This window comes from Grus americana, chromosome 3, assembly GCF_028858705.1.
Source record: "Grus americana isolate bGruAme1 chromosome 3, bGruAme1.mat, whole genome shotgun sequence".
NCBI lineage: Eukaryota > Metazoa > Chordata > Aves > Gruiformes > Gruidae > Grus > Grus americana.
The window spans coordinates 24118921-24133928 of record NC_072854.1 but is presented as its reverse complement, the minus strand read 5'-3'; the positions used below and the strand labels follow the sequence as shown (position 1 = coordinate 24133928).

Here is a 15008-nt window from a genome sequence, read left to right as displayed (position 1 = left end):
TTTTTCAATTTAAAATATGCTGTATTAAGAATGATGTCATCTTGATGCAGAAAATAATGGCATAAATGGAGTATACTTTAATTACTACTTCTTTTGATATTTAGAGAAGTAAAGGAGTAAAATAAATCTCTTTTTTTTACCTAGGAATAGTAATTCCAGTGAGGTGATGGTTAGGGGGATGCTATGCTTCAGCATTACTTTTTCATATACATTCAGTTCATCAGTTTCATAATGGAAGTATGTAAGAGGTTCGTATGTGAAGATGCAACAGCTTCCCGACGGTGTCAGGTTATCCCTTGACTGAGGCTGACCAACAAGATGCTTGAACTGCAGCCCCTAATTTGCTTGTGTGGGAATATTTTACTCAACCCTTTCTTCTGTTACAAACACAGAATCACAGAATGGCAGGAGTTGCTAGAGCAGGATCACCTAGATCAGGTTGCCCAGGATCGTGTCCAGGTGGGTTTTGAATATCTCCAGAGAAGGAGACTCCACAACCTCTCTGGGCAGCCTGTGCCAGTGCTCTCTCACCTTCAGAGTAAGGAAGTTTTTTCTCATATTGAGAGGGAACTTCCTGAGTTCCAGTTTGTGCCTATTGCCCCTTGTCCTGTCACTGGGCAGCATTAGCAAGCTATATGGTAAAAAACATGCAAGCTATATGGTAAAAAAAAGAGCTATCGCCGCTCAGATTTTTGCAGCCTGTTATACCATAAATTGCCAGTGTAGTACCTGACACCTGCATATAATAATTTCAAGCAGGAAGATATGTGTTAGAATTTATTCATTTTAACTAACCTGAAATGCCACTTCATTGTCTGATCAATAATAAGTCTTTAGTACTTATGTACTGCTTTTCTGTTTTGAAAGGCTATACACACAGGATAATTTGGCTGCCAACGTATACAAACTAAATAATATACAAATCTCAATGGATTCTGTTTGCATTATAAATACCTCTTGCCCATGGAAGGCTGGAAAAGATTTTTTTCTTCTATTCTGACTAGTGAGAAATATATTTTACCACTGAACACCCCAGAAGATTGACTGTCAGTGATAGCCATAAATTTAGATTCGAATAGTGTAGGGATGGAGAAGAACAGGTCAGTACAGGACTTGTAGTATCATAGAATCATAGAATGGTTTGGGTTGGAAGGGACCTCAAAGATAATCTAGCTCCAACCCCCCTGCCGTGGGCAGGGACACCCTCCACTAGACTACGTTGCCCAAAGCCCCATCCAGCCCGGTCTTAAACACTTCCAGGGAGGGGACATCCACAGCTTGTCTGGGCAACCTGTTCCAGTGCCTCACCACTCTAACAGTGAAGAATTTGTTTCTAACATCTAATCTAAATCGACTCTCTTTTAGTTTAAAGCCATTACCCCTTGTCCTGTCACTACACTCCCTGATAAACAGTCCCTCACCATCTTTCCTGTAGGCCCCTTCAGGTACTGGAAGGCCGCAATTAGATCTCCCTGGAGCCTTCTCTTCTCCAGGCTGAACGACCCCAGCTCTCTCAGCCTGTCCTCATAGGAGAGGTGCTCCAGCCCTCTGATCAGCTTCGTGGCCCTCCTCTTGACTCTCTCCAACAGCTCCATGTTTTTCTTGTACTCTGGGGCCCCCAGAGCTGGACGCAGTACTCCAGGTGGGGTCTCACAAGAGCGGAGTAGAGGGGCAGGATCACCTCCCTCGACCTGCTGGCCACACCTCTCTTGATGCAGCCCAGGGCACGGTTGGCTTTCTGGGCTGCAAGCGCACACTGCTGGCTCATGTTGAGCTTCTCATCAATCAATACCCCCAAGTCCTTCTCCTCGGGGCTGCTTTCAATCCATTCTCCACCCAGCCTGTAGTTGTGACTTACATAGTGACATGTAATACCAGCTTATTCTCGAAGTCGGTTTAAAAAGTACACACAGTGAAGCCTTTAACATTTTGGGAAACAGCTAATAAGTTTACTAGATCTCATGGTTAGGAAAGACTCTCTATATACAGCTTGAATTTCGTTTATATGAATTCATCCTTCTCTTCTCCAGGAGTAATTTGCTGTTGGATTTTGACTGTTTCACTTTTTTACAAATCCGTATTGAAATTGATATCCATTACTATTATCCTCTTGGTCTTAACTAATAACTTTTTTTTCCCACCTGACTGCTTTTTAAATGAGTTCTACAGATCTATTGTCTATTCCCTCTTGTGATGAACACAGGACCTCCTGCAGGAACTATTACTGTAATAAGAGCAATGCTTGTCTTATGACACTTCCCAACTATTTTTTTAAAAAATTTGATGGACTTTGAATTCTATTTGACATGTCAAGTCAATTGCAGTATTGAATGCCACCCTATGCTTAGAACTTTTAAATGCATGCATTTACTTCACTAGACAAAAAAAGATCACATTTAGAGCTAGAATGCATGCATTTACCTCACTAGACAAAAAAGGTCACTTTAGAGCTAGAAGATTGTTAATACCTGTTTAGTCTTTGCTATTTCAAAATCAGATAAGCTCTGTAGTGCCACAAATACTGCACAGCTATGAGCATGAAAGCATAAATTTGAGTTATCACATGCATGCTGCAGAAGGTTGTATTTCTGCTGCTAAACCTCTTTCTGCCTCTCTACATTCTCTCACATAAGGAATATTCACACCATGTACTTTAGGCACCTAATTTAGATGCAATTTAGAGTGCAATCTAAGATCCTAAATTCCCAACAAGGTCAATGGAACTATGCAGGCTCCTCCAGAGAGCAATTCAGGAAAGGTAAATTCTTAAATTTTAAAGCTAGATGATGTGAATGCTGCCAGTTGTGTATTCTTAAATTTCAAGGACAGCATGCACCAAACTTATTTCAGAGGTGCCTTTAGGACTTGCCTGAAGCCTTTGAAAATCAGGAGGCAAACACCCAGGGAGTGCTGAATGAGCCTTTCCATTTCAAAGGAATGATAATGAGTCAGGGATGCTTTTTACCTCCACTGTACCTGCATGAATGTAATTCAGGACAGCTATAGATGAAAATAGGTATCACTTTATGTTACCCACTGGTCTGTGTAGAATCAATTTATGATTTCAGGCCAGCTGAGTACACTAATTTCTGTATCTCAGGAAAGGGTTTGTCAAATCCTTATTATTTGTCTCAGAAGAAAGCTAAAACCAATGGCTGTAGTTAATGAGTCCAAGTCTAAACATAAGATCTAAGTCTTCAGGTAGTTAGTATTATATGTATTTTTTCTTAGTTATGCAAGGATAAATATGAATAGTTAGGCAAGATTTTTTTCAATTTCACTCAATTACCCTGCTGATATTTCATATCTCTTCCCCTTTTTTCCTTCCAAGAATAATTGCACCTATACGTCACAAAACATGTTTGTGTGCATACTTTGTGTGTGTGAGTGACCATACATACATGTAGGGCATAGACCAAATTGGAAGCATTTAAGAATTTGCTTAACTCTGTCTCTACTATTGGTAGCATTTAATCATGGACAAAATTGTTTTCCTGAATAGATATTTTTTCCTGGCTTTTTATGACTTTCAGGTGAAAAACTATACATAAACAAGTCAAAGACATACTTTAAAATCTAAACTTAAATATAACCTACTCCATTCCATTTTCATGATTTTTTAGCATATTTTTTCCAAAAAAGTAAGAATTCCATATCTTATGTAGTTCTATAATATGTATAATTCTCTACATTTGTCAGTGTGAAAAAACGCTGCTGCTGACTGTACTTGTGTAAAAATATCTGAAGCTGTAATTAATAACTCATAGGTAAAGTTGAGGGCAGCAATCTTGGGTGGAACAGGCGGACACAGTCTATAAATGCATGGCTCCGTGGCTGGTGTCAGTGCCACAACTTTGGGTTCTTTGACAATGGGGCGGCCTACGTGGCACCGGGCCTGATGAACCCTGATGGGATTCATCTCTCTCAAAGGGGGAAGAGGATCTTTGCCCAGGAACTAGCAGGGCTCATGAACAGAGCTTTAAACTAGGCTCGAAGGGGGAAGGGGATAACATTGGGCTTGCCAGCGACACGTTGTGGGACGATGTGCCCAGGTTGGAGGGACGGTGAGCTGACGAGGGCCCTCAGCCTACTGCTCAGAGACGTGTTGTATGCACTACAGCATGCTCAAAGCCTAGAGGAGATGAGCCGGGGGCCCCGGATGCAACAGAAACCAACAGGGTAACACTGGGAAGATACATCAAAAGAGTCCCAGCCACCCCAGCCAATAAGTCAGCCTCATCGGGGGCACAACTGAAATGCCTCTATGCGAATGCATGGAGCATGGGGAACAAACAAGAGGAGCTGGAGACGTGTGTGCGCCTGCAAGGCTATGACATTATTGGCATTACAGAGATGTGGTGGGACAGCTCCTATGACTGGAGCGTTGGGATGGAAGGGTACAGGCTCTTTAGGAAGGACAGGCAGGGCAGACGAGGAGGGGGCGTCACCCTATATGTCAATGACCAGCTGGAGTGCATGGAGCTCCACCTGGGGATGGAGGAGGAGCCCACCAAGAGCCTATGGGTCAGGATTAAAGGAAGGACTGGGGCAGGGGACATCATAGCAGGGGTCTGCTACAGGCCACCTGACCAGGGGGACCAAGCAGATGAAGCCCTCTACAGGCAGATAGGAGCAGCCTCACGCTCACAAGCCCTGGTCCTTATGGGGGACTTCAACCACCCTGACATCTGTTGGAGGGACAATGCAGCTGAGTGCAAGCAATCCAGGAAGTTCCTGGAATGTGTGGATGACAACTTTCCCCTCCAAGTGATAGAGGAGCCCATGAGGAGAGGTGCCATGCTGGACCTTATTCTCACCAATAAGGAGGGCCTGGTAGGGCATGTCAAGCTCAAGGGCAGCCTTGGCTGCAGTGACCACAAAATGGTGGAATTCAGGATCCTCAGGGCAGCGAGGAGAGCACTCAGCAAGCTCACTACCCTGGACTTCAGCAGAGCAGACTTTGGCCTCTTCAGGGATCTGCTTGGTAGAATACCATGGGACAAAGCCCTGGAAGGAAGAGGGGCCCAAGACAGCTGACTAATATTCAAGGGTCACCTCCTCCAAGCTCAGGAGCGATGCATCCCAACAAAGAGGAAGTCAAGCAAAAACAACAGGAGGCCCCCGTGGATGAACAAGGAGCTCCCGGGCAAAGTCAAACAGAAAAAGGAAGCCTACAGAGGGTGGAAGCAAGGGCAGGTAGCCTGGGAAGAATACAGAGAAACTGTCCGAGCAGCCAGGGAGCAGGTTAGGAAAGCCAAAGCCCTGATAGAAATTAGCCTGGCCAGGGATGTCAAGGACAACAAGAAAAGCTTCTATAGGTATGTCAGTGATAAAAGGAGGACGAGGGAAAATGTGGGTCCCCTTCGGAATGAAATGGGTGAACTGGTTACCCAGGATATGGAGAAGGCTGAGGTACCCAACGACTTCTTTGCCTCAGTCTTCACTGGCAAATGCTTGAGCCACACTGCCCGGGTCACAGAAGGCAGGAACTGGGAGAATGCAGAACCGCCCACTGTAGGAGAAGATCAGGTTTGAGAATCTCTAAGGAACCTGAAGGTGCACAAGTCCATGGGACCTGATGAGTTGCATCCGCGGGTCTTGAGGGAACTGGCCGATGAAGTGGCCAGGCCACTCGCCATCATATTTGAGAAGTCCTGGCAGTCTGGTGAAGTTCCAACCGACTGGAAAAGGGGAAACATAACGCCCATTTTTAAGAAGGGTAAAAAGGAAGAGCCAGGGAACTACAGGCTGGTCAGTCTCACCTCCGTGCCTGGCAAGATTATGGAGCAGACCCTCCTGGAGACTATGCTCAGGCACATGGAAAACAAGGAGGTGATTGGTGACAGCCAACATGGCTTCACTAAGGGCAAATCATGCCTGACAAACTTGGTGACCTTCTATGATGGGGTTACAGCGTCCATGGATAAGGGAAGGGCAACTGACGTCATCTACCTGGACTTGTGCAAGGCATTTGACACTGTCCCACATGACATCCTTGCCTCTAAATTGGAGAGACATGGATTCGATAGATGGACCACTCGGTGCATAAGGAATTGGCTGGATGGTCGCACTCAAAGAGTTGTGATCAACGGCTCAATGTCCAAGTGGAGAACAGTGATGAGTGGTGTTCTTCAGGGGTCGGTACTGGGACCGGCGCTGTTCAACATCTTTGTCGGCGACGTGGACAGTGGGATCGAGTGCACCCTCAGCAAGTTTGCTGACGACACCAAGCTGTGTGGTGTGGCCGACACGCTGGAGGGAAGGGATGCCATCCAGAGAGACCTTGATAGGCTGCAGAGGTGGGCCGGTGCGAACCGCATGAAGTTCAAGAAGGCCAAGTGCAAGGTCCTGCACGTGGGTCGGCGCAATCCCAAGCACGACTATAGGGTGGGCGAGGAATGGATTGAAAGCAGCCCTGAGGAGAAGGACTTGGGGGTATTGATTGATGAGAAGCTCAACATGAGCCAGCAGTGTGCGCTTGCAGCCCAGAAAGCCAACCATGTCCTGGGCTGCATCAAAAGAGGTGTGACCAGCAGGTCGAGGGAGGTGATCCGCCCCTCTACTCCGCTCTTGTGAGACCCCACCTGGAGTACTGCGTCCAGCTCTGGGGGCCCCAGTACAGGAGAGACATGGAGCTGTTGGAGCGAGTCCAGAGGAGGGCCATGAAGCTGATCAGAGGGCTGGAGCACCTCTCCTATGAGGACAGGCTGAGAGAGTTGGGATTGTTCAGCCTGGAGAAGAGAAGGCTCCAGGGAGATCTAATTGCAGCCTTCCAGTTTCTGCAGGGGGCCTGCGGGAAAGATGGTGAGGGACTGTTTATCAGGGAGTGTAGTGACAGGACAAGGGGTAATGGCTTTAAACTAAAAGAGAGTCGATTTAGATTAGATGTTAGAAACAAATTCTTCACTGTGAGGGTGGTGAGGCACTGGAACAGGTTGCCCAGACAAGCTGTGGATGTCCCCTCCCTGGAAGTGTTTAAGACCGGGCTGGATGGGACTTTGGGCAACGTAGTCTAGTGGAGGGTGTCCCTGCCCATGGCAGGGGGGTTGGAACTAGATGATCTTTGAGGTCCCTTCTATGATTCTATGATTCTAAAGTTCAGTATGATATCATAATATTGGCTTATATTTCAAATTCTTATTAAAATAAAATTGAATTATTTGTATCTTGCTTTCTAGGTGTTTTAGAATAAAACTACTGAACCAACCTTGAGCCATGTGAAAAATTACCTTAATTCTTGAGAGCATATTTTATTAAAAAATCCACTAGCAACATCCTTACTATTCTTTTAATCTAATTTTACTTGATGGAAAAATTACATACATTTTGTGTTACTGCAGTGCTCTTTAAGTTCTTGAAGTATTGGAATATTTAATGTAAATGAGTCAAAACTTCCAGAAAAATAATTAAATCCACTAACTGGAATGATCTGTAAATTAAATGACTCACATAATAAGTCCAGCAACTTGTTAAATCCCTGTTTAACAGAATGCGCATACTATTTTATATTTTGCATTATGCCAGTTGGCACATCTCAACTTTCTTCTTGAAATTTCCTGGTTTTCCCTATGTGGCTTCAGTGCAGCAACTGTTTTTCAATTCTTCACTAATTAGGTCTAGAAAAATTTTTAAAATACAAATTTTTTCCATTCTATTTTGTATAAATATAGCTTTTCTCTTCCCATTTTGCATCTGTTTCACAGATTTGCTTTCCCAAAATCTGCAATTGTCCCAATTGCCAGAATGACAATTTTCATTGTCCCAATGCCTGAATATTTAGGGCCATACAGAATTGTTTTCTTTAGGAGAAGAAATTCCAATTAAAACTGAGGTATACCTCTGCTCTAGTACATGGTTCATCTAGTCCATAGATTAGCCAGAACATGAATTTGTTACTCCTAGTGGTACAGTTGAGGAGCTGAGATGAGTTCAAAAGGAACTACTCAAATAAAAGGAATGAATATCTGTGATTTGACTGGGTAAGTCTGAGGTGGTGGCATTTATCATTGTGAGGCCGCTTTCTACCATGCTTGAAAAGTGGGAACAGCTGCGATTACTGGAAAAAACCCAGAAGTATAACATCAGATTTCTGAAGAAGGCAAGAAGCTAGATATTTCACCTCAGTCCCCGGAAAAAAATTAGGATGCAAGTATTAGGAATTAAGTCCATTTCCTGGCATAGGCAAAAAAAGAAAATAAATGGGAACAGATAGGATGGAGCAATCAAAAGCAAACCTTAATAATCTTACCACCTTTTCCAATGACTCTCTCATCAGATGTAGTATTTAGTAGATGTCAGCAGTAGATTTCTTTCATTTTCTGTTGTAGCAAAACTTTTGAAACAATCTCCCATAGTATCCTTGTAGCCAAATTGAGAAGACAGGGACTGGATGAGGGGACTACAAAATGTTTGGAAAACTAATTGAACCACCAAACTCTGAGGGTAGTGTTTCATGAATCAAAGTATGACTGGTAGCCAGTGGATACTGAGGATGAATACTGAGGCCAAGACTATCTGGCCTCTGTCAGTGACTTGGATAACAGGTTGGGGTGCAGCCTCAGCAAGTTTGCGGATTACACCAAATGATGGGATAACAGCTGATATGCTGGGCTACAGTACTGCTGTACAGAGGGACCCTGAGAATCTGGAGGAATGGGCAACAGGAAGCTCATAAAGTTCAACAAAGAGAATCCTGCACTTTTCCTAGAATAATTCCATTCATGCGTACCAGCTTGGAACTGACTAGGTAGAAAGAAGCTTTACACAATGCAACCCAGGTGACCTAGTGGAGGGGCTGAACAAGAATTAAAAGCGTGGCTTTGCAGTAAAGAAGATCAGACTGGACTGTATGAGCAGCAGTGTAGTCGGTGGGTCATGGTTATTATTTCCTCTTCAGCACTCATGTGGAAAACTGTGTGTAGTTTTTGTGTCCTTCACCAGATGAGAGATTTTTGGAAACTGAAGCAAGTCCAGGGGAAGGGCCCATTAAGGGGCTAGGGGCTGGAGTATGTGATAGACAAGGAGAGGCTGAGCAAGGCTGGAAAAGAGAAAATGGTAAGGGGGATCATATTACTAATTTGGACTGAGAACAATGAGGTAAATTATTCCATGAGGTATTTCAAGGAGAAAAATATGCTTTCAATGTCCTTGTTACTCTCTGTTGCCATAGTCCTTGTCAGGGGAAGAGTACCTGTATAAGAAGTTGGGTGTGAAAAGCTTACATTCATACTTTCTTCCACAGTTTTACAGAACAGTATCATAATGTCTGCTTCAAGACATCAGCAATCCTACAGTTAAGATTATTATAATAATCCTATATATATGAAGAAATTAATCAAGTGGCATGTTTTTTACCTTTCTAGGGTTTTAGAAGAGCCATTAAGTGTAAATTAAATATACAGTGTAGGATTATTAAAGGGGCTTTAGTAGAAAGGAGATTCAATCCCAAAGCAGCTAAGTTACTAACAAGCCTGCTGTTGATGGATACAGCCTGTGCGAAACAGAACATCACACACACCCCCATTCTAGCAGCAGTCATGATCCTCAGGTCCCTGTCCTCCACATCTCAAAATGAGGACTTAGCATAATTTCAGATGAAATTTTTGCCAGTTGTAGTTAATGTCACTAAAAAATGAACTTTTTTTCTCTTCCTTAATCAGTAAAAAGAAATAGTTTCCTGGTCAGCAACTCTGCTTTCAAACAGAATGAGTAATCTAGAGAGAATAAAATCATTACTTGGCATCCTTAGTGCCAAAAGTGCTATTACCCTGGAGTAATGTGTTCTGTATTGTTTAACAACAGCCAATATAACTAAGGAGGAAACAGTGCTGGCAGACATTCCTTCCCTTCCATGCCTTCGTACAGCTGGAGAAGGAGGCTATTTCAAAGTGTACTGAAAAAATCGGAAAGCAATATAAAGAAGAGTTTATTATAATTTTGACATTAATATGAATTTATAAGCACAGAAAAAGCATTAAATATGTCAGTTTAGCTAAGAATCAGCTGAAAATAACATAAAGGTGATTATTATTTGGAAAGAGCAAACACAAATAAAAACACTTTTTACAATTCATTACTAGAAGTCATTAATAAATAAACGTGAACTTAATTGTAGAAACTGGAGCTGACTGTTAGGAAATATTTGAACAATAACAAGACATGCTTAGCTGTAGAAAATAATTTGTTTTTCAAGAAGTCTGGATAGAAACCTGCTGTTGCAGGCTTTAAATTAGACTGCAGCAAATTTCTTTTAAATATGAATATAAACAGGGACCTAAATGACATTGTTAAGGGGCTGCTATAGCTAAGTGGGACATATATAAATATCTGAAATGTTTCAGTGTTTTTTCTCTTGAAGGCAACAGACTCACTGTGATCCCACAGAAATTATTTATGTTTATTTTTTAAAAAATAAGGTTTGGGGTTTTTTTAAAAAAATTGATTAGTCTTAGGATCTGTCTAGTAATGTCTGAAGACCTGCATGTGAGAAATCAGTTATTTGTTGGATATGTATAAAACAAGGGCTGTGTTTCTTGTAATAAAATAACAACAGCAGGACATGCAAATGAGCATAAAACTTGATCATCTATCCTGTTATATCATCAGAACAAAGCCTAGACATGGTTTTGGCTAAGATTCTCCAAGACTGTTTCCAAGAACGGTTCAAGTTAGCTTAAACCAGTACTGATCCGGGTAGGCAGCTTGCTAGCAGCTGGGCTGGGCTGGAGGGCAGGAGATTTTCATTTTATGGATGTAAACTGCTCTGTGCTGGTTGGCCTCTGCTGGAGAATGGTCCCAACCATGTTTAATTTTTTAGTAGAGATCTACTTACGAAGTCTGAGGCAAATAATGAATAAGAGAAATCAGAACTCTATGGTGAAATAATAGTATGAGTTTGAGAGAAGACCTTTTAATTCACACTTCTCTGAGTAAACAGGCAACCTTAGTAAGGCAAAGGGGAAAAAACTATCCATGTTAAAATTGCCAGTTTTCTAGCAATTAAACTGAATGATTTGTAATTTCAGACATTTGCAACTTACATTTTCCAGGCATTTTTCTGACAAATTTGACATTTCTGTATCAGAATCTGCAGAAACTATACATATGAAAATTAAAACTATTTGAGTATCACTTCACCCTAAAAAAGTAGAAGGAATATCACCTGTAGTTTTTACACCTCAGAACTTGTTCTGTACAGTGCCGTATTTGACCCTATTATATAATTTATTGAAAGCAAGGATGAAATTTTGTTTTCCTATCAGCATTCCTGTAAATGTTGTCAAGGTTTGTAAAAATATATGGTTTTGATGGGTTGTTCTTTTATTGTAGCTGGTCACTGTGGTTCTCCGGATCCAATTGTAAACGGTCACATTAGTGGAGATGGTTTCAGTTATCGTGATACTGTAGTCTACCAGTGTAATCCTGGCTTTCGACTTGTTGGTACGTCTGTCAGAATTTGCCTGCAGGATCACAAATGGTCTGGACAAACTCCTGTTTGTGTCCGTAAGTATCATTAATTTTTCACTGAATTATTACTACTCTTTTAAACACAATTGAACATTAACAGTGGATTGGATGTTCACAGGTGCTTGAATGAGGTGCTCAGATCAGATATTTCTTGGACCTATTTTCAATTACAAGGGTCATTATGATAATCTAATCCTGTTTCCAACCTAGCACAGACTGAATAATTATATCCAGTAATTTCTGATTTCTGTTGTTTCAGAAACAGGATGACATAGGCGTTGAAGTGGGTTGAACAGCAGGCTGCAACTGTATAACTTCATCTATCTCTTTCTCTCTTTTTCTCCAGGCATAATTTCTATGTCAAGTGTGGGCTTACTGAGCCTCTCCCCTATTTTTTCACCAGGAATACCAATATCCCTTGGTCTAATTTCATTGTTTGGTGGGTAAAGCTGGAATACTGTTCATCTGTGCAGTTTTGATGGTGACTGCCCATTTTTCCAAGTTGGCCTCCTAATATTTACCAGTACAAGCCCAGGCATGGTATTGGATTGTACCACGTCTGTTAGAAAAAAATGTTAACCTTTTTATTCCCTTTAGTAGGATTTTTTTTTTCTCTTAATTCACCTGCTTTTGAAAATTCCATAGTTAATTACTGGAATTGTTGAGTCTTTCCCACTCCTTTCTTCATTTGCATGGCAGGTTTACTGACATTTTCTGAACCATCAGCCATTTAATCAGAGTCAAGTCTGATTTCTCTGATTTTTATTCCACTACTTTATTGTGTAGTTGATTTTATTATTCTTTTTCAGTTTTAATAAGGCTTCCCATTTTTATACAATTTTTGTTATTTTTAATGGAGCATTTATATCAATTATTTCAATTTTGTAATTTTTTAAGATGTCTGCAATTCAGACAAATGTATTGTCTACACAGAGATAGTCACTGAGATGATCAGCTTTTCTATTTAATCTGTGTTAGTATCTTTGTTTCATTTCTGAGAAAATATATTACTGATAAGTCATTAGATTTCAAAATGTTCAGTATTTTATTTCTTAGAGGTAAAATGAAAATTTCTACCTGGATACAGCTGCAGGAAATATCTGCCAAATGTCATTGTCCTTTTAAAATCCTATTTATATCTTCAAGTGATTTATATTCATCAAAGGAGAAATGCCACCAGCTAGCATTATTACTTTTAGTGGATTAATTTTACCGTGCAGTGAATAAAATCTCTTCAAAAGAAAGGGGCAAAGCTGAGGGGGGTGTGTGGGAGGCTGTTTCTTCCTAAATTGATGTTATCATTACTGTTATGAGAAGAACTGGCAGCAATTTCTGTCATTATAGATTGCCTAATACCTTCCATTACAACATGGTTTTCTTTTGCTCATAACTCCGCCAGACTAAAAAGCCATACAAGACGATTTTTTTTATATCAGCATCCAAGCTTCAGATGATTTTCAAACTTTTATTTATTTTTTATTTATTTATTTAAAACTATTGTAAAAATGGCTATGTTATTTCTGAGAAGGAAAGTGAAAACATACTGTTTACCAATGGTAGAAATGTGCTCCCTGATGTGAGACTGAAATGGTCTTTTGACTGAGCAGTATGGATCAGGAACTAGAAATATGGCAGAGGTACCATAAGGAAGTTATGGGCTGTGCCCCTGAAAATTTATCACAAATTGGTCTATATTTTGTGAGATTTTTATAGAAGATCGCACATCATCTTATATTCCTAATTGACTTTGAAAGGAATTTCAGTGTTGTAAGTGCTAGACATTGTAATTTTCAAAAACTACTCGAAGCAAGTACTCAGAGTACTCATGACTACTTTATCTTGTTAGTTTCATATGAAAGTCAGCCTCCTTCATCTTGTACAATGTGTGACTCACAGGTGTTTCCCTGTCTCTTCATTGGATTACCAGTCAGATCACACTTTAGCCAAATATTTTCTGAGAGATCTTTTCACTTGCTGGTTATTGGGAGTTACCATTAAATGTGAAGATGTCTGATTAGTTCATTGTGAGTAACAGCACAACTAAAATCAGGAGAGTAACCTTCTTTACTAAAAGTATTGACGATGACCAAAACATAGTAGCCATAGCTGCGTACTCAGACTGGATTTTTTTATTGTCCAAGTACTATCAGTACTACCATTATTTCTTCTGGGTTATGTATTTTCTGTGATGAAATGGAAGTCTCCAGGATCTAAGAAAGATACTGTGTTAAGGAATGGAGTATATATTTGAGAGTTATATTACATTAAGTGGGTCGATCTGTTTGCAATAAAATAGGGAAATGTGCAATTCCTTAGCGAGTATTGATTTCAGACATGCCAAGTGCATCTATTTTCCCGTGACGTATTTAGGACTAAGTGCGTGTGTGGATACACATGTATGTGTCTGCATGCAAATGTAGGGCAGTTATTTATATTACGATGGAGGAGAGAGTTTGTAATTCACCATTGAGATGACATAAACCCAACAGCAGTAACTTTTATTTGACATGTCTTGGCTACTGCTTAGGTAAACAATATTAAAATTGATTGCATAAAAGCCTAGTGGTGATTGAAAACGCTATAATGCCAAAATTATATACTTAGGAGTTGGGTTTTTTTTTAAAAAAAGTTGGTTTTAAGTACTTGCTGCTGTGTGAATCCAACTATTACAGTGTTGATCAGTCAACAAGTCGATGATATCTAGAAACTGTAATGGAGCAGTGGCAGAACTAAATGCAGTGATTAAGATCTCAGTGTCTGAGACCGTTAGTTTCTAGAAGGTGTTAAAAAACCAGCATCCTGTCAAGAGTAATGAGGTCTAAACAGGAACTGACTAGCGTATGCTTTTGTTGAATAAGGGCAACTGAACACAGTTATCCTTCATATCAGAATTTTTACGAGACCTACATTTTGTGTTGTTAAAACCTATGGCATATAATTTGTTCAGGAAACTGTAGGAAGTTTAAAGTAATAGCAATTTTTTAATTTAATAAGTTTTTATATAAGAATTATGTTAACAGATTTATTATTGCTTTCTTTATTGAAACTTGATCATCTGTAACAGTTTAAACATGCAGCAACTGGGCTAGAATAAAGTTGATCCTGTGCATGTAGTAAGATTTTATTCTGATGTTTAGGGTTTCGTCTTCAAATGCTGCAAATGAGATAATGCAGAAAGGATTCGAGTGATTTAATTTACACGATTTAAGGGCTAGATATGCACGTCTGTACACAGGAAGGTGTCCCATTTAATTCCCAAAGATCGAATACTGTTGAAAATACTGTTTCACAGTTGAACTCCATGATAAAATAAAAAGAAACACATTTAAATTATTTTTCACTTGTCTCTTCAATTAAAAAAAAGAAAATAACCCAACAAACCCTGAATGAACCGCACAGTAAGAAAGCAAAAGACAAACCTATGTATAGGATACTTTAGTATGATAAACATTGCTAGCACAATGTGGAAAAGGGGGTGGGGGGTTGTGTGTGGGCGGGTGGTGTGTGTATACATTCTGATTTTATATTGTCAGTATCTATGC

At 40.5% G+C, this 15008-nt stretch overlaps 1 protein-coding gene across 1 annotated transcript in view; it reads left to right on the top strand.

Moving 5' to 3' along the window:
• Nucleotides 1–15008, top strand: part of CSMD1 (CUB and Sushi multiple domains 1) — a 1238533-nt gene that overhangs the window by 1162491 nt on the left and 61034 nt on the right. The window contains exon 53 of the mRNA XM_054821261.1: nt 11329–11502. Within this exon, the coding sequence (XP_054677236.1) occupies nt 11329–11502 (174 nt within the window). The remainder of the gene's footprint in view (nt 1–11328; nt 11503–15008) is intronic.